Below are 23,073 nucleotides of genomic sequence, written 5' to 3'. Positions count from 1 at the left end.
GCATTTATTGATATTATATACTTGCATTTAATGGAGCTAGGTTATGGAGGCTTTGTTGTAAAATGAAACTATGCAAATACAACAGAAACAAAAAAAGAACCAAATATTAATAAAATGTTGAATTTCTTAGATATAAAAGAATATTTCCATATAGTGACAAAAGAGGCTCAAAAATATTTTGTTTAATACGCAAGTTCGAATTCTAGGTAGGTTAAATATTTTGTTGAATACGCAGTTCTGGCTATGTACTACTTGCATGCATAAGGAAATTATAAAATTGGGATTTTTACGCTCCATGACAATTAGGGAAATTAAAATAATTATCCGTTTTAGCCCACTTTTAGTTTATTACCCGAGTTAGCCACAAAGTTGGCCTGGCGGTGATCACTGGCATGGCGGCTTGGCACTCGATTTACAGTCTAGTAATTGAATAGCAACACTTTTCATATTTGTTCCATCATTTTTGGATTGTAGATTGAAGAACTTAGCAGCTTCTCGTTGAATTTGATATCCTATTTGACTCAACACTGTTCATGTAAGAGGTACCCTTTTGATTATCAATGAGAGTTATCTCATTTCACATCTGGGATTTGATTGAGATTCGAGAACAAATTGTTGAGTCATACTAACATTGAAATTTTAAAGTTAGTATTTCAGACCCATCTGTTAATTTTTGTTTGTTCAGTCTTGTTTTTGGTTGCTTTGCAACTATATGAACACTCCAGTAATTGAATGGATGCAAATCCATATGTTGATTTTGTTCGTTTCTTCTCTTTTTTTGGGTTTTGTTTGCTTAACTGATTCTCAAGTTCAAAAATATCTAAACTCAAGCACTTTTCATACGCATGTATAAACCCCTCTTATGTATAAGGTTGTATAACAGTGTGGAAGTGTGTTTAAACATGACCTCTTATACACTTTTATACAAGGTTGATACATTATCTAAAGTAAGTGTATAAAGTTGTCTATGGTTGTATAATGTTGTATACCGTGAATAATTGGTTATGCGCATGTAAATTAAAAATATGGCTACGTGAATGTTATTTTTTATGCTGGATTGTACATTATTGAAATTTCCCCTATAAAATTTGCTATTTTGTTGTTACATAAGATTTTATTAGCTGGTTTAGATCTTAATGAAGATTAAAATAGTGATAACTTCAAAACTTGAATAAGGAGTTTCATCTCCAGTGAAAAACCTGGGATGTTGGTCTCACTCCGACCACAGAATGGTTGAAACGATAAATTTTCTCTTGTTTTAAGTTGACTTGAATTGTTTCATACTTGGGGTCATAGTTGTTAGGCATTGACAATTAATATGTTGACTAGTGAAAAATCAAATTAATATGACGTACTTACTCGTAAAATCATTTCAAGAGACACAATTGCGCTTTCTTCGAAGGTATCAAATAATTAAAGAATGATCAAAAAATTCCATTGACAAAATCGGTGACTATTTGGATGATTGACTCAAGTGATTAAATCTACATCATTAGTTTATTATTTTATGGACTAGGACTCTGATTACGCTGCCCTTAAGAGAAAAAAATTATTAATTGGAAAGATATTTCTCAGTAAGATTTGAACAAGCTGACGATAAGGGAAAAATATCTTAAAATCGGAATTTCGACGTAGACTAGATTATAATTCTCAACCGCTAATAATTTAATGAGTTTGGACCAAAAAAGTACGGAAATTTAGAAGTAACCAAACAATCAAGGTCACGGCACAGTTTGATTTGTGATACATAATATCAAATGAAGATTTGTCGGCGACGTAAGTAATTTCACGAATGAGAACTTTATTTAAGTTTCATATAGAATATTTCTTTTATTTTTTCTTAATGACTTTTTGTCATATCTAAATAAATTAAGAGCCCGTTTGGATTGGCTTATAAGTTGGCTTATAAGCTGTTTTCAGCTTTTTTGAGTGTTTGGCTGGCCAGCTTAAAGTCATTTTATGCTTAAAATAAGCTCAAAAAAATAATTGGACCCATTTGACTTAGTTTATCTAAAGCAGCTTATAAGCTGAAAACAGCTTATAAGCCAAAAAAAATAAGTTGGACTACCCCAACTTATTTTTTTCAGCTTATAAGCTGCAAACAGCTTTAAGCTGTAAGCCAATCCAAACGGGCTCTAAGTCATATCTAAATAAAATTAAGTGACTTTTATATGGAACTCCTTCCGGATAAAAAAAAAATGTCCATTTAACCTTTTTTTTTTTGTCAAAAAGAGTGTCCACTTATCAAATCAATAAAGAATTAACCTTGTTTTTTTTTCAGATTTGCCCCCATTAAGTGTTATATGATCACATCCCAATACCTATTTAATTATTAGTTTAGTTAAATTATCTATTTTTGTCTAGGAGTTAATATTTTCTTAAAGGGTGTGCAAAAGGCTAAGTGGACACTTTTTTTTTATCCGGAGGGAGTATTTAGAGAAGTTGAATGATTTTTCTATTTCAAAAGACAAAGTAATGACTTTATTTAATGCGGTAAATGAAAGTTGAGTGAGCCTTATTAATGAAATCCAACCCCATAATTAAGGCATTGGAAAAGCAAGATTAACGGTGTAGACTGTAGAGAGAGACATTTATTTACTTATTCAATCATGTCTTTAATTAACATCTTCAAGCTAAGAAAGTTTGCACCTCCAAAACTAAGCATAGTTATGTAAGTATTAGTTTGTTTGGCCAAGTTTTTAGGAAGTGCTATATATATAATTTGAAAATTTGAAATGTTTGAACAAGATTTCAGGAAAAATACTCCCTCCCGATCAAAAAGAGTGTTCCTGTTCCCTTTTTTTTTTTATTCAAAAAGAGTGTCCACTTACTAAATCAAGAAAGAGTTAACCTTATTCTTCCAAAATTGTCCATATTAAGTGTGAATGATCAAATCTCAATACCTATTTAATTAGGGGTAGTTTAGTCAAATTACCTATTTTTGCCTAGGAGTTAGTATTTTCTTAAGGGGTTAGTATTTTCTTAAGAGGTGTGTGGACACTCTTTTTTATCCGGATGGAGTTAGTTTTTTTAGCAGTAGTAGCTTTAGTTGTTTTTCAGAAGCTGAAAATATAGTTTCTCTTAAACACTTAGAAACTTTGGTCAAGCATAAATTAACGGTCTATAATGCAAAAGTATTTTTAAAATTGATTAAATAAACACAAAATGCTACCACCAAAGAATGTAGTGTAGCGAATGGGGCTCCTTCTCCCTTAACCAGAGGTCTCGGGTTCGAGCCCTGGGTATGAAAAATTTCTTGGTAGGGAGCACTTCTCCCGGATGGGACCCTATGCAGCGCGAATTCAGATATAGTCGGGCTCACACACACAAAAAAAATGCTAATCCTGGAAATTACGTTTTTTAAAATATTATTCAAATAAATAAATAAACTTTGATAGTTTAACCAAATTGACTGTTAGTCCGGGCTCGGTAGATGAGGTTAAGGATAGAAACGAAATGGAGATATACATATGGTCTATGTTACTCAGTCCACCCCAAAATAAGTGTTGTTTTTGCTCTTATTACGCTCGTTAAGAAAAATAATAAATACAAGGTATAATTTACTGAGTTATCTTTGTTTATTATATGTTTTTTTTTTTTACAATATTAAAGAAGACTGCTTCTTTAATGTTAAAGGCATAATTAAAAACACTACAAACTTTGATCTTGACTTTCTAAAGTAACACTTATTTTGGGACAACTTTTTTAAGCTAAAACATTTTGGGACGGAAGGAGTATATATGAGGCAGAAAAGCAGGTCAAAAGAATTACAACATCAGTCTTCATTTTGCTATGGTCTATGGACATGAATATTAGAAAAATCAAAGGATGTAGATATTCAAGGTGCTTGAGGAAAACAAAGGAAAATTTGGAAAATATGATCAATGTGTTTCCACTTCGCATGGGTCGGAAAGTTACATTAAATGGTTGGTGAGACTTGAGAGCCAGCGATTTTGGCAACTTATATAATAGAAAAATTAATAGTACTGAATTATTTTGTGCATATATACTTTTGTGATGAATATCTTGTTTCGTTGCATTAAAATGAGACATAGGTGTAGAATATTAAAGTTTTCAATTTTATCTAGTTTACACGTAAATAAAAAGTGAAAATATTCAATCATATGTTATTTTGGTCTTTTAGGTATTTCATTTTTATAAAGCTAATTACGGTACAAGTTATCCCATGTTAGATAATCTAGCATAAATAATACTAAAAATACAATATAGAATACAGCAATGTTACTTCACTACTAAAAAAATGTTGAAAACCGACCTAAAAAATTTAATTTTTCCGACCTCATGAGGTCGGTTACTGAAAAAAAAAGCGATCTCAAAACCGACCTCAAAAGCAGGTCGGGTATGGGCAGGTCGCAAATAATTAGCGACCTCATGAGGTCAGAAAAAAGCGACCACACGTGGTCGGTACATGATTCGTCCCTAAAAAAAGCAAAAAATAACATACCGACCTCATGTGGTCGGTATATTAAATTATTACTTTTTCAGCAAAAGCATTAACGACCACATGAGCTCAGTAAATTATATTAGTTTTTGTTTATTTTTTCAAGTTACGAAATGTCAATCAAATACAGTATAAAATACTCAATTGAGTTTTCCCGTTAAAAGTATATAAATAATTAAACCTCCTTAATATAAGGAAAGCTTTTAATTTATTTATTTCTAACTATATTCTTGAATCTCTTATCAAACTTTGTGACTAGTTCAATGACCAAATGTCCCCAATTTGCTTTTTTTCTTTTTTTTAGAATGAGAAAGACCCACCACTCTACTACATCACAAACCCCGCAACAACCCCCCATTTAATGTATGGCCCTCCCGACCACCACTAACTCGGGACCACCCCTACCTATTCCACTGGAACCGCCAGATGTACCAATTGAAGTAAAGGATCTGGATCCACAAAAAATTAATACCGCTTACAAAGATGCGGTCTTGTGAAAGTCGTCATTAATTGAGCCAACTACCACATTGACTTTGCCAAAGGCAAAGACATTGAAATTGAATTATCACCATCATAGGAAACGGATACCATTAATCTGTCAATTGAAGACAAAGCGAGATTATATTTCCCCGAGAGACACTCCATTATCATGAAACTGTTCGGTAAAATATTCAACCACCAATTCTTGAAAGGAAAACTTTTAGATCTATGGAAGACAAATTAAACTTTGACTCTAATTGACCTGGGCAGTGACTACTATATCGTTAAATTCGAACTAGAGGAAAGCCTAACAAAGGCCCTTCATGAAGGTTCCTAGTTTGTAGCTGGGAACTTTCTCACGGTGAGAAGATGGCAGCCAAACTTTGTTCTGGATAACTCAATAATTTCCTCCACCGCCATTTAGATCAGGCTTCCCCAACTCCCAACCGAGTTCTACGATAAGGGGATCTTGGAAAGAGTAGGGTCAAGGATTGGAAAACTCCTAAAAATTGACACTTGCACATCCTCTACCCTGAGACGGAGATATGCAAGGATCTGTATAGAAATACCTCTGGACTTTCCAGTAAAAACATCTGTTACCATTGGCCAGCACCGGCAAAAAATCATTTACGATGGTAAAGGTATCCTATGTACGGTTGTAGTAGATTAGGCCATACAGTGTTGGGGTGTAGTTTCTTGATTCGTACCCCAAATACAAAACCCTCTAAAGTTAGCTCCTCATCATTCCCCCCAAAGGAGAGCGAATGGAAAACGGTGGAGTTTGCGAAGAAGAAGAAGAAGAAGAAGAAGAAGAAGAAGAAGAAGAAGAAGAAGAAGAAGAAGAAGAAGAAGAAGAAGAAGAAGAAGAAGACGAAGAAGAGCTCACGGAGGGTCTCCTCACAAAGCAGGCAAGTGGGTGAAGGAAATCAAAAGGAGCACGTACAGGTCTTTCGACGGAACAACAGGTAAGTTGCTTCAATCCTAAACTTTTACTTATCATGATCGAAATAGTAGCCGGCGCGGTCTAGCTAAAAGCGTCGCCAAGCCTAAGTATCAAAACCCTAATGATGCATTGGAAAGGGGTGGGGACTTAGGCCACAAAGGCCTTTCTGATATGGGGAACAAAGGCCCAAAAAATTTGAGCCGAATCCATTAAGGGGAATGCTCACTTCAAGCCTAAAGCTAACAACAAGTTTGAGGCCCTGGCCCATTAAAGTTCTTCTAATCATACCCCTTCTCTAGACTGGCAGCATTTTTCACTTCCAATACAACAATTCCATCAATGAGTCGAAAGATGAATCGTTTAGGCCCTTTAAAATAGAAACAAAGCTCAGTAAGAACCCCCATCTCTTTGATTCCTCTCCAACCTCCTCCATTTCTAACTCTTCTGATAATAACCATGGACCAAGAGCAAACGCCTCCACCACTAACCTTTATCTCCAAAACCCTTCCATTAAACCATGCCCCGAAATTGTGGATGGAGATGGGGCTGCAAGGCCAACCCATCTCACTAAGCCTGATGCTTGGGAACCAACAGATAAACGTTATACTACAGGATCCAGCATACCTAGCCCAAGTGGTAGCGGAGGGGTTCAACCAGGGAATGCTGAACTACAGTCATCATCTATAGATGTCGGCCATACTGAAAGCTTTCATCCAAAACTTAGATCAAGGTCTAACACCCCAGAAGCTTTTAACCCTGATGGAGGACATGGAGAAGGAAATCCCATTCTTCCCAAACCTGGAACCAGAATTCCTCCAAAGGGCCCCTCTCTTTATTCTATGCAACTCAACAATACCAACCCCTGTGATAGTGGACTCGACAATCGTAACTCCATCTCCCTTAGAAGAACTAACCAACGCTCAAAACAAGGTGCTAGAAACCCTTAAAGTAAACAACAGGGAGCTAGAAAACTTCTTTAACTCCTATGAAAGCACCAAAATCAAATGCAATACCACTAGGAAAACTTCAGCTAATAGAGTTCAACGATCCTCACATCGAGCTACTGTTAGTCATGTGCCCCAAGGACATTACCAAATTCAGCCTAGGCATCAAACCATCTTTAATCCCAACTTCGGGGAACTTTGCAGTAGTCTTGAATCCAACTGCGACTCTATCTCAGCAGAAAACTCAGGAAACAACCTTATCTTCAATGGGCAAGGGGAATGAGGTTATGAGGGAACCCAGAATGCATCAAGGAAATCTATGCTTAACTTCATACTATAGAATGTAAGGGGTGCGCATAACCCTAAGTTGAAGAGACACTGGAAAGTAATAGTTGGCCTGCACAAGCCTTCTATGCTAGTCCTACTGGAAAGTAGAATGAGCGATCACAAAGCTCTTACTAAGGATATGGGATTCACTAGGCAACTAGAGTCCTTAGTTGTTGGGAATTCTGGAGGTATTGTTATCATATGGAAAGAGGAGCTCATGAAGTTGGAAGATATCTCTATCAGTGCCTAAAGCATCCATACTTTTTCAAGGTATTTTCCCCCCTAAAACTTGGTTTTTTTTTTCTGTTGTGCATGCTAGTAACACTTTTAATGATAGGAAATTACTTTGGAAACAGCTTACTACTATTTCTGATACTATAATTGGAGAATAGTTTATGGGGGGGGGGGGGGGGTGATTTTAACAAAATCCGTAAAGCCTCTGGTAAATTTGGTGAAAATTGTATTAACAACAATAGAGCAAACCACTTCTGGGACTGCATTAATCATTGTAATCTTGTTGATCTAGGTTTTAAAGAGATTAAGTACACTTGGACTAACAAGAGATATAGTAACAGAAATGCCCTTATTCTTGAAATATTAGATAGATGTTTTGCTAATGATGCTTGGATAAATATGTTACCTGAATGTACTGCTACTCACCTCCCTAGAGTCCATTCTGACCACTGCCCTCTATTTGTTAGGCTGGTTAATGATAACCCTCTTATTGCTAATCCCTTTAGAGTAGAGACCATGTGGTGCAACCATCCGGATTTTATTAATTGTTAGGGATTCTTACCTAAATCACTCTAACCTTACTAGAGCAAACTATGACTTCCAACTTAAAATTATTAATTGGAATACGGAAACCTTTGGTAATATTTCACTAGGAAAAGAAACATCCTTACTAGACTGGCTGAGATTCAAAGATCCCCAAATTACCAATTTAGCATCTATCTCCAAAACCTTGAAACTACCCTAACTAGGGATTACTGTGATATTCTTCAATAAGAGTTTGAATTCTGGAAAGTTAAGTCTAGGATTAATTGGCTTACTGATGGAGATAGTAATACTAGATTTTTCCATACCTCCACCATTAATAGGAGAAGAAGGAATAGAATCCTTTCCCTTATGGATGAGGTAGGGAACTGGACCTATGACTAAGTTGAGATTAAAGAGAACATCGTTAGCTCTTATTATAACCTCTATAGTTTTAAGCAAACTCTCTCTAGGATGAACCAGGATTCAAACCCTTCCATCTATGGTTCCATTACTTAGGAAGGCCATACTAGACCTTCCCTCCCCCCCCCCCCCCCCCCCAGCAACTTAGAGATCAAGCAAGTTGTTTTCTCCTTCAAGCCCTTCAAAGCTCCTGCTCTATATGGCATCCACCCCTTTTTCTACCAAAAATATTGGACTGAAGTAGGGCACTCCATAGTGATCTTTTGTAGAAAAATTATTAGTAACCCCAAGATAGAGGAAGAGGTCAATTCCACTTACCTTTGCCTTATCCCCAAGTGTGCCAATGCCACTGTTCTAAAAAAATTTAGACTCATTGGCCTCTGTAATACCTAATATAAAATTATTACGAAAATTGTTGTCCAGAGAATTAAGCCCCTTCTTGCAAACTTCATTGGTCTAAACCAGGTTAGCTTCCTTCAAATAAAAAGCCTCTGACAATGCCATTATTGTTCAAGAATACCTTACCCAGTTCAGTAAAATGAAAGGGAAAAATGCCAATATGATTCTTAAAATTGATGTGGAAAAGGATTTTGATAGAACTGAGTGGTCCTTTATCAAGGAAACCCTTATCTACTTCATTTTTCCCAAAAGCCTTATAAATCTCATCCTCTCTTGTATCAGCACTTCTTCTATTTCTATATCTTCATCCTTTGTATAGAGATATTTTGCAGGAAAATTAATCATGAGGTTGACCATCTAAACTGGTTCCCTATCTCTAACGGTAGAAATTGCCCTAAGATTTCTCACTTGTTCTTTGCTGATGATCTCACCCTTTTTATCAGAGCAAATTTAAAAAATTGTAACACAATCATCAATACCCTAACTAGTTTCTGTAATAGTTCTGGCCAAAATATTAATACTGCTAAATCCAAGGTCATCTTCCCCAATAACTGTAGGATGGAAGACAGAGACCTTTTTGCAAATTGCCTTACCATCAAAGCCAAAAACCTTTTAGGGAAATACCTGGGATTCCCAATGTTCCATAGGAGACATACCCATAGTGATTTCCAATTCATTATTGATAACCTTAATTCTAAGCTTGTTGGGTGAAAAACTAAGTTCCTCAATATGGCAGGAAGGACAATCTTAGCAAAATCTTCCCTGAATAGTATCCCCAACTGTGTAATGGAATACATTAAGCTTCCTAGCAAGAGTAATAAGCTTATTGATAAAATCCAAAGGAATTTCATCTGGGGCACTACCAATGCTAAAAAGAAGATGCATTTACTAAGTTTGAAAAATATTACCAAGTCCAAAGATAAGGGGGGCCTGGGTATTCAAAGAGCTGATGTAAGAAATAAGACCATGCTTACCAACCTTATTTGGAGACTCCTAAAAAACCTGACTCTCTCTGGGCAAAATTTTTAATTGCTAATAATAGTTATAAGACCAACCCCTCCCTTACCTCTAGAACTTGGAAAGGCATTATTAAGGGTTATGATATTTTTAGGAAGGCTACCCATTGGGCTATTCATAAGGGTAACGAGGTTAATCTCTGGCATGATAGATGGATCCCCCACCTAGAACCCCTTAGGAATTCTATTCAAAGCCTCCTCAATAAAAATGAGGAGCTCACTAAAGTGGATGGCTTGTGGAGGGATTGGAAATGGGACTTCGATAACCTATCCTTTGACCTTCCTATGGACATGAGGCATTCTATTCTAGTACTCCAATCCCCTTCCAAACAACAAAGAAGACTTAATGTATTGGAACTTAACTGGTAATGGCCACTTCTCCTCCAAGAGTGCTTATAATCTCATTGACTCCCCCTTCTGTGATCTTGGCACAAACAACTCCTTTAGCTGGGTGTGGAAAGAAAAAACCCTAACAAATCAAGTTTTTTCTTTGGATCCTAGCTCATAGTAGACTTCCTACAAGCTCCTTCCTCCATTCTATTGGCCTGAATACCAGTCCTCAGTGTAAGTTTTATGATCACCAAAATGAAAACATTGCCCATATATTCCTAGACTGTGGTGCAGTTCAAAGTTTTTGGACCCAAGCCAGACAGGATAGTTGTGACAGCTCTAATTTTACTTCCTTCCTTACTGATAATTGGAGAAATACTTGGGACAACATCAAGGGTAGAAAGTTCAATAACCTGATGCAATGGGACATCCTTATTCCCTACTGCCTTTGGACTATTTAGACTAATAGAAACTCAAATCTCTTTGATAACAAGCACCCATACCCCTCCTTTAAGGAAGCTTACAATAGAGCCATAGAATATGATCAACTGTGTAACCATAATGCTAAGCCCCACCCTAGAACCCTGATTAATATTAAGTGGCACCCGCTCCCAACAAGATATTTCAAGCTAAACACGGATAACTCGTGTATAGGTAACCCTGACACTAGTGGAATTGGGGGAATGATTAGAAACTCTAGAGGGGAGTGGGTAATTGGTTATATGCAAGTCATCCCTATTTCTACTAACAATTTATCTAAATTAACAGTCATATTGCAGGGTCTCAAACTAGCTTGGGAACACAAGCTGCTATCTCTGAAATAAATTCTGATTCACAAGAGGTAATCTTTATGTTAAAAAATGGTCATACCGCTTACAGTGCCTTTATTTTTGAATGCATATTGCTGATGCACATGCTGGGAACCCCCAAGGTAGAGCACAAAATAAGGTTGTTCATTTGCTAGCAAAAGAGGGAGCCAAAAAAAAAAAACTTTTTAGAAATGTTAATGTTTTAGTAGTTCCTTCTATGTTTGTTAGTAAGGTGTTTTGGGCAAGACATGTTAGGAACTTACTTTTGAGCATTATGTGCCTGTTTGTAATGCAAATACATTAAATGTGGCAAGGCCCGAACATGCTTGGGATTCGCTTCCTCCTTAGTATGGGTGGGCGTTCGGGCCGTCGGATTGGACATGAAAATTTCGGTTTGGATTTTCGATTTTCGGATTGAAGAAATTATAATCCAAACCCAATTCAAATAAGCTCGGATTGGATTGGATTATTTAAGTTCAGTTTTGAATTAATCGTTTGGATATTTTGGATTTTCGGTTTTGCTTTGAGCCTTTAAGGCTAGCTTATTAGGAATGAAATTCATGTGCCCCGGTTACAAGTTACAGGTCTTAGCATAATGTGAAAACATATATGTGGATTCAGTAAAGAATTGTTACCACTAAACTAAAAGGTATCAAGTCACATAGTTAAGTTCTACATTATTTCCTTTGTTTCAATGGAAGTTGCCTTATTCTTAAAGTAGTGAAGTAAACTCCAGCTTTGCAAGCTATATTATATTTAATTTAATAGAAAATTATATATTAGACTTAATATTATACTGGACCTTAGGAGTAATTAGTACTGGACACGTATAATATGAGTAAGGCTAAATATAAAGTATAGAAATTTCGGATTTTTGGATATTCGAAAATCCAACGTATTAAACCCGATATCCAATCCGAAATCCATGAATTTTAAAAATAATATCCGAAGTCCAATCCATAATCAAAAAATCCAAATATATAAAAAAAAAAAAAAAAAAAAAAAAAACAGATATCAGTTTGGATTTCGGTTTGGCCCAAACTATGTCCACACCTACTCCTTAGTTTCTGTAATAGTTTTCATTAGTTTTAATGTTAATTAAATATCTATTTACCAAAAAAAAAAAAAAAAAAAAAAAGGACCAAATGAACCTATAATATAGATGGGTAGTCATAGTGGGTAATGGGGAAAAAATGAACTAAGACCACACATGCATTTTTTCTTTTTAATAGAAGATGAGCGTAGGAGAATACGCTGCTTTCTCGATATAAGGTAGGAGATAGACCCCGCAATCCTGCCGGAACAATTATTTCTTCAGCCCTAATTTATTTGATAAATTTCGCTTATTGAAAGTTATTTGATTAATTTACAAAGTTAAATTATAGTAAATTTAATATTTAAAGATAAAATATTAGATGTTTAAAATTATACAAAAGTGTTATAAAATGTAATTTTTTTAATATCAATATATTTTAAAATATTGATCAAAATTCACATAATTTGAGTTTCACAAAATTAAAATGTACTGTACATAAATCGGGAGAGAGAAAATATTACTCCACTAGTATTGGAATTGAAACATGATTGATAAACCTTAATTTCGAGATGGCCCACTCTCCTTATTGATTGCGGTACTACAGCCCATAGAGAAAACGGCCGAGAGAGTGGAAACAAGATCCACAGACCACAGTCCTATTACAAAATTTGGATGGGGCCAACGCCATTTAATCAATCATTCATCTACCTAGTTTGAACCGACATATATATATTTATTACTGTCACTATCTAATTTTTAATAATGTTTAATAAGTGGTGCAAAAATAACTTACCGACCAGCATTTGATCGCAAAGTCCTGCTAGTTCACCAAAAGTTCAGATGGATGCAACTCATGGTAATCGTCAAGCGGTTAGTACAAATTGTCTTCATGGATCACTCGAAATTCCTAATAGATGTAATTGCCACAAATCCAGGTGATCATCAGGGTTTAGTGCAAATTATCCCAACAGGATTACTAGAAGTTTCGATGGATAAGCTTGTCACGAATCTTGACGGATCAATTATCAGGATTTTAGTCCTAATTTTGTCGTAACGTTTAGAACAAGTTGTTCAGAATTTCTAGCGGATCACTGGGACTTGCATATAAATTTGATTAATACATTTTTTCTTAATTTAAAAGGAGATATATTTACCACCCTACCACAACCGCTCGTCTTTAAGCAAAATATTTCTCAAGATTATGTGGATTGCATGAATCTAATGTACAAGGACAGTTTCATCTTTTAGGCTTTTCAACGAAAAGAACAACGTAATTATCTGGATTTTGGAGTTCTACTCCTAGCTGATTGTACGCATTACCTAGTAAACTTCACATTAATTCACGAGCAAAACTTACACACTCAAAAGTTTGACGTTATTAATTTTGTGGCCTCGAATGTAACATGCTCCTTGTTTAACGGCCAAAAGAACTACTCCCTCTGTTCATTTTTACTTGTCCAGTATTCTAAAAATAGATTTGATCTTTTACTTGTCACTTTTAGCATATCAATAGAAGACAATTTCTTTTTTCCTGTTTTATCCATAGTATTAATTGCTCATTTCAAATCATCTTTCAAATTCACTAAAATATGCACCAATTAATATGGGTATCATGATAAATTAATCACTTCATTTATTATTGCTTAAGAGTAGTGGTGGAGCCACATGTGCTTAAGGACCGACACCCCTTCGTCGAAAAATTGCATTGTGTAGTTAGGTAAAAATATTTTTTATATATATATATTACATATTGATACCTCTTGACTTATTTGTGGATTTACTTTTTTATATTTTGACACCGCTTAATAAAAATTCTGACTCCACCACTGCTTAAGAAGCGTGTAAAATACATAGTGGATAAGTAAAAGTGAACGGAGAGAGTAGCACGTTTCGTTATTCCTATTTGTAGCTTTATATATATGCAACTCCACTTTATTAAAGGTGCCAACCCAATAATTGCTAAGTAATTATGGTAAGGTTTTTAGTCTACGAAGAGTTAATTTCGTAAGTTCGCTTGAACTCTAATTTTCATTTTAGTGCTTCAAACAACTGGATCAGTACTAATTATCATGATTCACGATCACAGCGGAATCATATGGAATTCAAAAGTTTGGCGTAATTTGTGGACTGGAGTATTATAACATGTTTCACGTTTTATAGCATCACTCTTTTTCTGTGTTACTAAATTATTGTCTTGCAGGATTGGCAAGACTTGTTTGTATTATAGCGCCGAGGTCATTTTCGCATAAATTATTAAAACGGAAAAGGGTCAAATATACTCTTGTACTATCAGAAAAGGGCCACATATACCCTTCGTTATACTTTGGGGTCAAATATACTCCTACGGTTATATTTTAGATTCAAATATACCCCTGACATTATATATGGCACAAATATACCCTTTAAGTTAACGAAATGACACGTGTCAAACCTGGAACAAAAATACTCATACCCAATTAATTTAACCCGACCCAGTCCCCTGAAAATTAAACAGTTCATTCCACAACCCACCCCCTACTCAACCTCCCCATCATCTCACTTTCTTGTTTTCAACAGTTTCTTTTGCCGGAAACACAAATCGGCACATCAACAAAATCCTTTTTGTGTCTCCGTTTGTTTAGATTGTGTTTGGAGTTGTTGAATTGGTTGCATTGAAGATAGTTCTTTTAACTTTTGAGGTTTCAATGATTTCAAATTTTTTGTACTCAGACTGACCAGAACGCCCTTTGGTATAAAAATGAATTTCAGTTATAATGTTTTGGCAGAGTCAGCAAATGTGGTGAGAATTCAAATATCTTTAGTAGTAGTAGTTGATTTTCTGTTTGTTGCCTTGAAAATGAAATATTTCCTTGATCGTAGGCAGATAGAAAATTTCACCAGGAACAACACCTCCTTCTTAAGTTGTCGGTGTTTAATTTTGGGGGACTGGGTCAGGTTAAATTAATTGGGTATGAGTATTTTTGTTCCAAGCTTGACACGTGTCATTTCGTTAACTTAAAGGGTATATTTGTGTCATATATAATGTCAGGGGTACATTTGAATCTAAAGTATAACGGTAGGAATATATTTAGCCCCAAAGTATAACGAAAGGTATATATAACCCTTTTTTAATAGTACAAGGGTATATTTGACCCTTTTCCGTTATTAAAATGGTCCTAATAAACTGCAGTCCACAAATTTTTGCAAATTTTCTGTAAATATCTCTTAATCTAATGGGAGTGCTCATATAGATAGCCGCCAAAAGATAGTGCTATTGCTAGCACGTTTTTGTAGTTTCTAAACCACTAGACATAAGGAACATAAAGAGCTCAAATTGCTAAGCAATTATGCTAATAAGGACCTAATTTTGTTAATGTTAAAGTAATTAATCTCACTGTCCTGAACTGTTCTATTTTCCTTTTTACATTGTTAAGAAAATCATGTTATTTATCTTCTGTTGCACATTTGCACTTACATTAACTTTAAGCATTTTCAAATATATATGTTCATATATTGACGTGACCTTGGCAAGAGAAAGGTAAAAATTAAATCGCACTTAATGTTTACATCAAATCATATTAATTTATCATGGTGAAATGATAAATTTATAAGGTAAGAACATGTATTAAATAACTATTCTGTATGATTTAGTGATAATAGTATATATGGAGACTTATGTGATGTACTCATTGCACTAGTGTAAACACTCGATGCGGGTTAGTTTTTGGGGAAGTTACACATTTAGCCACTGACCAAAATATTTACATCCACTAGCTAATACCTTTGTCGCTACTTTTTAGGTGGATGACTATTTCTATTAAGGAAAATTTACTTGTTATAGCTACTTTTAGTACCTATTTAATGTTAATAACTATCTTTTATTTTAATTAATAATAATAGCTAATTAATTTTCTAAATTACCCATTATGGATACAATAGTAACTTACATTTATCAGTTCTCAAATATACCGTAAATAACGATAAACACTATCCAACTCCCCATTTTGAAACTCACGTAATATACATTACGTTTCTCTCTCACTTTCCATTAATTTTAGCCGTTTTTTTCTCCTCAGAATCTATCCATTACCATCAAGCACGATTCCACTACAATTTATTGTGCCGAGATTTGTGGGTGGTGGTGTATTTGTGTAAGTTTTCATTATTTTGTGTATTTTGGTCAATTTAATTCAATATTTTCGACTTTTTTCAATATTTTTAACTTTCAATGCTCAGGGTTTCCCAATTTGAGTAGTGCAAAACATCAATTAATGGCGGATGAAAGCATATCTAGTAGGGTTACGAGAGGTATACCACATACTCTTCAAAATTTAGATTCCCCTTCTTTTGATTTGGGTATTTCGCAGCAACAACATGATGTTGATGCAGCTTCTGCTGAGAAATTGGTTGCTGAAATGAGATCTAAGAAAATCCATGATCCCGCCATAATCAGAAATCCTTCAACTGTTAACTTGGAGAAAAACTGCCACAAAGAGGAAAAAAACATACGATGTTGCTTCTAGTAGCAAAGGGAAGAGCGTTGTAGAGCCAAATAACGGAGAACAACAATTAACTGTGAACAAGCAGGTATTTTTTTATTTTTATATATATATTTTTGTGAATAAAATTGTATTTTAGATGTTGCCCAAATTCGGTTAATGATTCATGTATTTTGACCGCATTTGTAAGTATATTTGCATGTATTTATTGATCTGAACAATTCATTAATAAATGGGATAGCATTCGTATGTATTTTTGTATTTGTTTTGTTTCGTTTTGTATTTGAAACATACATACAACTGTGTCATGTATTTTAGTAACCGTATTTGTTATCAAATTATCAACTATGTATCATGTATTTGTAATTTCTCACATTTGCGTATTTTTTAAATTAAAAACAGTTTTATGTATGTTTAAAAAAGTAAGTATGTGTATGTGTCAGATAAAAGGTGTATTTGTTCAACTTTTGTCAGCTAAACATCTTAATAACCGTTTTTTGTTATAAAATTATGTAATATGTATAATGTATTTATAACTTCACACGGAGTTATATTTTTGAATAAATCATAGTTTTAGGTATTTTTTTAAAAATAGGTATGTGTGTATGTCATCTAAATATGTATTTGCTAGATTCAAATGTGTTGCAAAACTGAGTTGATGTTTTTTTATGAATTTTGTTTGCTGCATTTTAGTACACATGTGTATTTGATTATATATTTTTGATTCTCATGTGTTGCCATTATATTCAAACTTTCAGGCCTCCAAATTCCTGGTTAAACGTCCCCCCACTTAACCGATACGTTATGCTTCATATATGAACCATAAGATTAAAGATGAGTTGAAGGAGAAACTGACCGATAGACAATTCAAGCTATTTTTCAAAAATTATTTTTGGAGAATATATGCAGATGCAAGTTGACACTGAGGTTCAGGGTCAGTTATTTAGGTGTTTTATGGTTAGGGAGTTGAAGCGTAGTAATAGTGATGCGTTTGTTATCGATATTAATGGGACGGAATTGACATTCAGTCTTTTTGAGTTTGCTTTAATTATTGGTTTGAAGTGTTACGGGGATGAAGTTGTTTTTGACGAGGGTCCCAACAGATTGTTGGATGAATATTTCAGTGGTTCTGGTAATAGTGTTTTAAAGATGATTTTAAATAAGTTCTTTGAAGACAAGGATTGGGGTGTTGACGATAACGCAGATGAAGATACTGTAAAGATTGCGATCCTATATTTCATTCATAATTACATACTTTCAAGTGAAAAAAGGAACGTCACAGTCCCAAGACATCATTTTGACTTGGTGGAGAGTGAACAATACAATGAATATACATGGGGTAAGGAAGCATTTGATGATTTGATTAAGAGTATTCACCACAAGATGGACAAGCTGAAGCAGTTTTATTGTCTACGGGGTTTTCCTTTTGCTATGCAAGTGTGGATATATGAGTGTTGCTCTAATGTTGACCCTAATTTAATGGTTTAAACCGGAAGCCGAATCCCAAGAATGTTCAACTGGAAAACAGTGAACCAAAAGTCATCAGTTAACTACTTGATGATGGGCATGTTTAAGGACGGTGAGGTAAAATACTTACATTAAATACACGCCTATCAACTAGTATTACATTCGTATTTGTGTATTTTAGTTGCTGTGTATTTGTAAAATACAGAGAGGTTCTAAACTTACAGTTCACAATATATGTATTTGCAGGACATTCTTAACTTCAACAACATTGTTCCGACCATGTTAGAGGTTGAGAAGCTTGGTTTGCGTCCATACCTGGTTAACAGATCTGCACCACCTCAAATACACCAAGAGGAAGATGAATAAACAGATTTTACCACAACACCACCCCATGTTGCTGCTGCCAAGAAAACTCAAAAGAAGGATGCTTCAAAATCACCACCGCACAAGAAGCCTAGGAAGATGTCAATGGCAGCATTGCTTGTTCAGAAATCACCAACCACAATCCCAAAAAATACTACAGTTGGACAACCATCTAAAAAGTCTACTTCGGTGGCAGATAAGCCTGTTCAATCAAAGGAAAAAGAAAAAGCTGCTCCAAGTGCCCATCGTGTTCCTGTTGACGACGTATCTACCAGCAAATCAGTTAACTTCAAAAGTTTAAGGCAGGAACTTAATCAATTTAAGCAGGAAGTAAGTTTTTCTATTTATTTTGATATACATCTAACTACCACAAATAAGGATTTACAATGAATTTGTTGTTTTACCATTTAGGTGCTTGCTAAATTCAAGGATGTTTTTACTGAGCTCAAGGATCTTCTCAAAGTTATTGATGAAAACTTCGAAAAGGTTTTGGAACATGTCAAAGGGAAACAAAATTCAGAAAAGGTAAAAAAATCAATAAATACATATTGAAACGATTGCCTTCACTGTGAAGTACGAAGCATATGTATCTAACAAATACATCATTTTTTTTAACCTGGTGTCTGACAAATACATCATTTTTTTAGGGTGATGACAGCGAAACTCATGTTCCTTTACCTGATGGCAACATACATCAAGGAGCTGATGATTACATGGACCATGGTGATGGTATTCACATGGAGACTGATACGGGTGATGTTCATTCAACAGAGGTACATTTTTTTTAATGTATTTACCATTTTTACTAATTTTATATGTTATTTTAAAAAAAATATAATTCAGGTATGATGAAAATTTGGTGTCTACTGGACTTTAAAATATTATGTATTTGATATTGATATGAAAACAGTAGTGTCATGTATTTTGTGTACTGTTTGTTGACAGCATGACGGTGCATTGTTTTCCTTATGTATTTGTGTACTGCTTTTGGACATCTTCAACAATAGGTTTCATATGTCTTTATGTATTTAATATAGTTTTTTATCTATTAGATTCATGTATTTTATATACTTTTGCCCTGTGTTTTAAATAATTTTAAGGAAAAGGGTCTTGCACCGGATATTCAAGTTGGTATTGGCAATGAGAGCGGAGATACGATGAAAGCTTCAACCGAAGAGATTGCGGAAGGAGGTGATCTTTCAGGAGAACTGAAGACTTCGGTTGAACACCCGGCTAATCAAACATGGAAAGATACTGTGGAAGAGAAAAAATGTTCTGATGATTCAAATAATTTTGAGGTTCGAAATAACCGTATTCTGATTTAGCCATTTCTTTTAAATGTATCATACAAGTGCCTGAATAACGTTTCTTTTTGTATTTTTTGAGAAGGTGATCGCACGGGTGCTAGCAAATATAGCAGAATCAGAAATGGCTAATGGACAAGTTCAAGAGGAAAAAACTGAGGAAAACACTAGCTCGACTGTCTTAGAGGAACCCCAGGCAGCAGTTTGCAACGCGCAGCCATTGTCTCAGTGGTTGTTGCCTGATGAGTATTTACCGAGCCAAACCCCAGGGAAAGAAATCATGTTACATCCATTAGTCCCACGAGCTACACGCCCAGTAAATATAAGTTTTCACCGTTTGTGATAGATTTTGGTATATATCAAATTTTTAATTTACATGTTTGTTTTTTAATACGCAACTGTTAATGTTTAAAGACCAAATACACATGTAGTAGTTCGGGAAAGGATCATGTTCCTGTGTTTGATAAAAATATCCATTCCAGCAAGATCCCATTACCGGTCCACTTGATGTACAGATTGTAGATGAATACCGTATTTGGCTTCGAAACGGTCTGCTTGTGAGGCACGATAGCAAGTATGTTTTTATCCCAGTGTATTACATAGAGTGATTCCGCATGGTTTTTGTGAATAACTTGATGTGTTTGTTTATTTTGTTGTCGCAGAAAGAATTACGAAGACCATTACAAAAAACATGGCAGTTTTTTATCATGGAGTCAAATTCAATTTTTGCATCACAACTGTCAGTTATAAGAACTGGTTTTACTTGTTATCGATGGATGGTCAGCTTTGGAATGACGAGGTGATTTTTATCAGCAATGAATTTCACCTTTTTTACTAAAATGTTTTTATGTATTTGAATGTGATCTAATTGATGTATTTTTGACAATTTCAGCACATTGACGTCATTTTCTATTACTTTCGGAAGAAAGGAAAGTACAAAAGGAAAAATTACAGCTTCGCCACTGTTGATTACCTATTCAAGCAGAGAATTGAGGTGGTCCACCACGCATATCACAATGTTGAAACCCAGACCAACGTGGCAAATGAAGAGCAAGTATTGTGTGAGTATGTTAAGGGCCACAGGCTCATTGCCAATGTCCCGTGGCATACGGTTGACAACGTGCTAATACCACTGAATATAAAGAAGAAAATCATTGGTTATTGGTAGTCCTTTCATTCAAGGACAGGTATTTTTGATGATGAATTAAATATTTTATCATTAGCGTTTCATTCATCATTTTACCGCTGATTTTTTTTTTTGAAATGTACAGGCGTCTGTATGTTTACAACTCGTATCAAGCAGCCGGCCACAACGCAGTTGTTAGGAATGAAATAAAAAATCTTGCTACACTTCTACCACATTTCCTACATCTAGCTAGATTCTATGTAAATAAAAAAAAGCATAGATTTGGTGAAAGACCCAGCATATGCAGATAAGGGACAGATCGATATCCTTGAAGTTGTCTATGTTGAAAATCTGTCGCATCAAACTGCTGGTAGCACGTAAGTAGTAAACATATATTTTTAAAATATCATAGTGTATCAAATACATGATATACCCTATCAATTTAATATTCTTTCAAATACATGAGTTGTTTGAACTTGAAATACTTTATTTAGAACAACAGTAGTTTCTAATATAAATTCTTATCTATTTTTTTTTAGGGACGGTGGTGTCTTCACGGCAGCGTATGCTGAGTATTTGACATCGGGTGAAAGGATTCTGGATGTAATTGATGCACACATGCAGCGTATGAGATACGATGCACTCTTATGGGACTACGATGAACGCAAGGTTGCTGACAAAGTCGAGAGTGATAATGAAGTTCCATCAAGACCGATTAGGCCAGCAATCGATTACGACACTGTTGATGCAATTGATGTTTGATAAATACTATTCGTACATTTGATGTTTTTTGTCCTTTTTTTTCATTAGAGCAAACAATCTAATTCTTTTAGATGTATTTTGACTGATGTTGGATAATTATCATTTTACCAGAAAAATCTCTGGGGGTTTATGTTCCATATGTTTGATGTACTTAGTTCCATATTTTGTCAAATATATCTGAAATTTGGAAGAAATACAGTAAACTGTGACATCATGAATCCACAAATACATGATCATTACCTTGGAATTTAATTCACCAGGTTCACAAAATATGTATGTTTTATTAAAGTTTATTCATTTTTGTTTAAGTTTAATAAACACATATTGTGTATTTGACATGACCAACACAACTATATGATTTCAATAAAAAAAAATTGCAAAAATAAACCAACTTCATCAGTTTCGGAAATAATACGTACGTTTTTTAACCACATATGCAGTGTTATGAAGTTGATAGATAACACCATTTTTTTACCGGGACATGTGTTGCCTTTTTTTTTGTGTTAAAATACATGAACATTATCGTGTAATTTCAGACACCAGGATCACAAAAACTATGTATGATCTATTACAGTTTATACAATTTTCCCAAGGCCAACAAATACATATTGTTTAGTTGACATTACCAGAACAACTACTAGCCTCCAATCCAAAAAAATTCCAAAATAAAAATAACTTTATCATTTTACAAATATAATATGTATGTTATTTTACCAAGTACGCAGTATTTTTGAAGTTGATAAAAACACCATACGTATCGGAAAAAAAATGCAATTAAGATCAGTTTGAATAGGACATTCACTTCATAACAAAATTTTCAGTAATATAGAAGTTTTTGACACAAGTGTTCAAATACTTAAATAACCAATGTATTTCCCTAATAAAGTTAAATGGATAAGAACACAAGAAAAATTCACTTCCTTAGAGGCTCAAAACTACATGAACGTTTGTTGTGCCCAAGTTGTCCACAAGTACTACAAGCATGTCTGTTCTTTCCAAACAATAATTCACTTAAAGGCTTATCACACCTCTTCTTTGGCCTACCAGGCGGTCTCTTGTATCTTGGTGGCAAAACCACATCCTCCAAGATGAATTTGGGAATGTTCCATTCACGCTCGTCGGGTAGAGGATACACAGGTACATCATATGTCTTTAACACGGTCTACGGTTTGAACAAATCAGAGCAATAATCATCAGCAACCAGATTTTTCTTTTTAATGACAGCCCATGCATGCGGGCAGGGGATTTCATCTAGTTGAAACATACGACAACTGCAAGTTTTGCTATTCAAATTAAGAATGAATCGCCTTCCTCCATCATGTACTGTGAACACGAATTCGGTTGACGGTTCTACCTGGAAAAATAAATATTACATGTATTTGTTATTGAACCAATCAAAATTTTAAAATAAATGAACAAAACATTAATCAAATACATATCGATTTGCAAAGAAGCATATATGAACTTTACATTAATACTAACTGTTCATTGACACCGAATACATATTCATATAATGTGTAGAAACACCACAGATTAGTACAAGTACAAGTTTGTCAAATACATTATAACAAGCATTAAACTGAAACATACCGTCATTCGTAGACATAGATACACGTTGATTGATAGCATCTCTTGAAACTTTTTACCG

General features: G+C 34.6%; 1 protein-coding gene across 1 annotated transcript; it reads left to right on the top strand.

Moving 5' to 3' along the window:
- The first annotated feature begins 5,056 nt into the window (after positions 1 to 5,056).
- Positions 5,057 to 21,554, top strand: LOC132633527 (uncharacterized). The gene is made up of 14 exons (XM_060350011.1): positions 5,057 to 5,907; positions 10,849 to 10,921; positions 15,981 to 16,055; positions 16,141 to 16,491; positions 17,162 to 17,987; positions 18,117 to 18,563; positions 18,645 to 18,758; positions 18,881 to 19,006; positions 19,334 to 19,531; positions 19,623 to 20,111; positions 20,200 to 20,336; positions 20,430 to 20,724; positions 20,809 to 21,040; positions 21,203 to 21,554. The coding sequence occupies exons 6-10, from the start codon at positions 18,333 to 18,335 to the stop codon at positions 19,878 to 19,880; spliced, it is 927 nt and encodes a 308-aa protein (XP_060205994.1). The 5' UTR covers positions 5,057 to 5,907; positions 10,849 to 10,921; positions 15,981 to 16,055; positions 16,141 to 16,491; positions 17,162 to 17,987; positions 18,117 to 18,332; the 3' UTR covers positions 19,881 to 20,111; positions 20,200 to 20,336; positions 20,430 to 20,724; positions 20,809 to 21,040; positions 21,203 to 21,554.
- The last annotated feature ends 1,519 nt before the right edge of the window (positions 21,555 to 23,073 follow it).

This window comes from Lycium barbarum, chromosome 3 (genome assembly GCF_019175385.1).
Source record: "Lycium barbarum isolate Lr01 chromosome 3, ASM1917538v2, whole genome shotgun sequence".
Lineage (NCBI taxonomy): Eukaryota > Viridiplantae > Streptophyta > Magnoliopsida > Solanales > Solanaceae > Lycium > Lycium barbarum.
This window is presented reverse-complemented; position numbering and strand designations above follow the sequence as displayed.

Coding starts and splice junctions, on each gene's coding strand:
- LOC132633527 (XM_060350011.1), top strand. CDS start 18,333: ATGTCAATGGCAGCATTGCTTGTTCAGAAATCACCAACCACAATCCCA. Junction 19,007..19,333: donor GTGATGTTCATTCAACAGAG/GTACATTTTTTT, acceptor AATAATTTTAAG/GAAAAGGGTCTTGCACCGGA. Junction 19,532..19,622: donor ATGATTCAAATAATTTTGAG/GTTCGAAATAAC, acceptor TTTTTTGAGAAG/GTGATCGCACGGGTGCTAGC.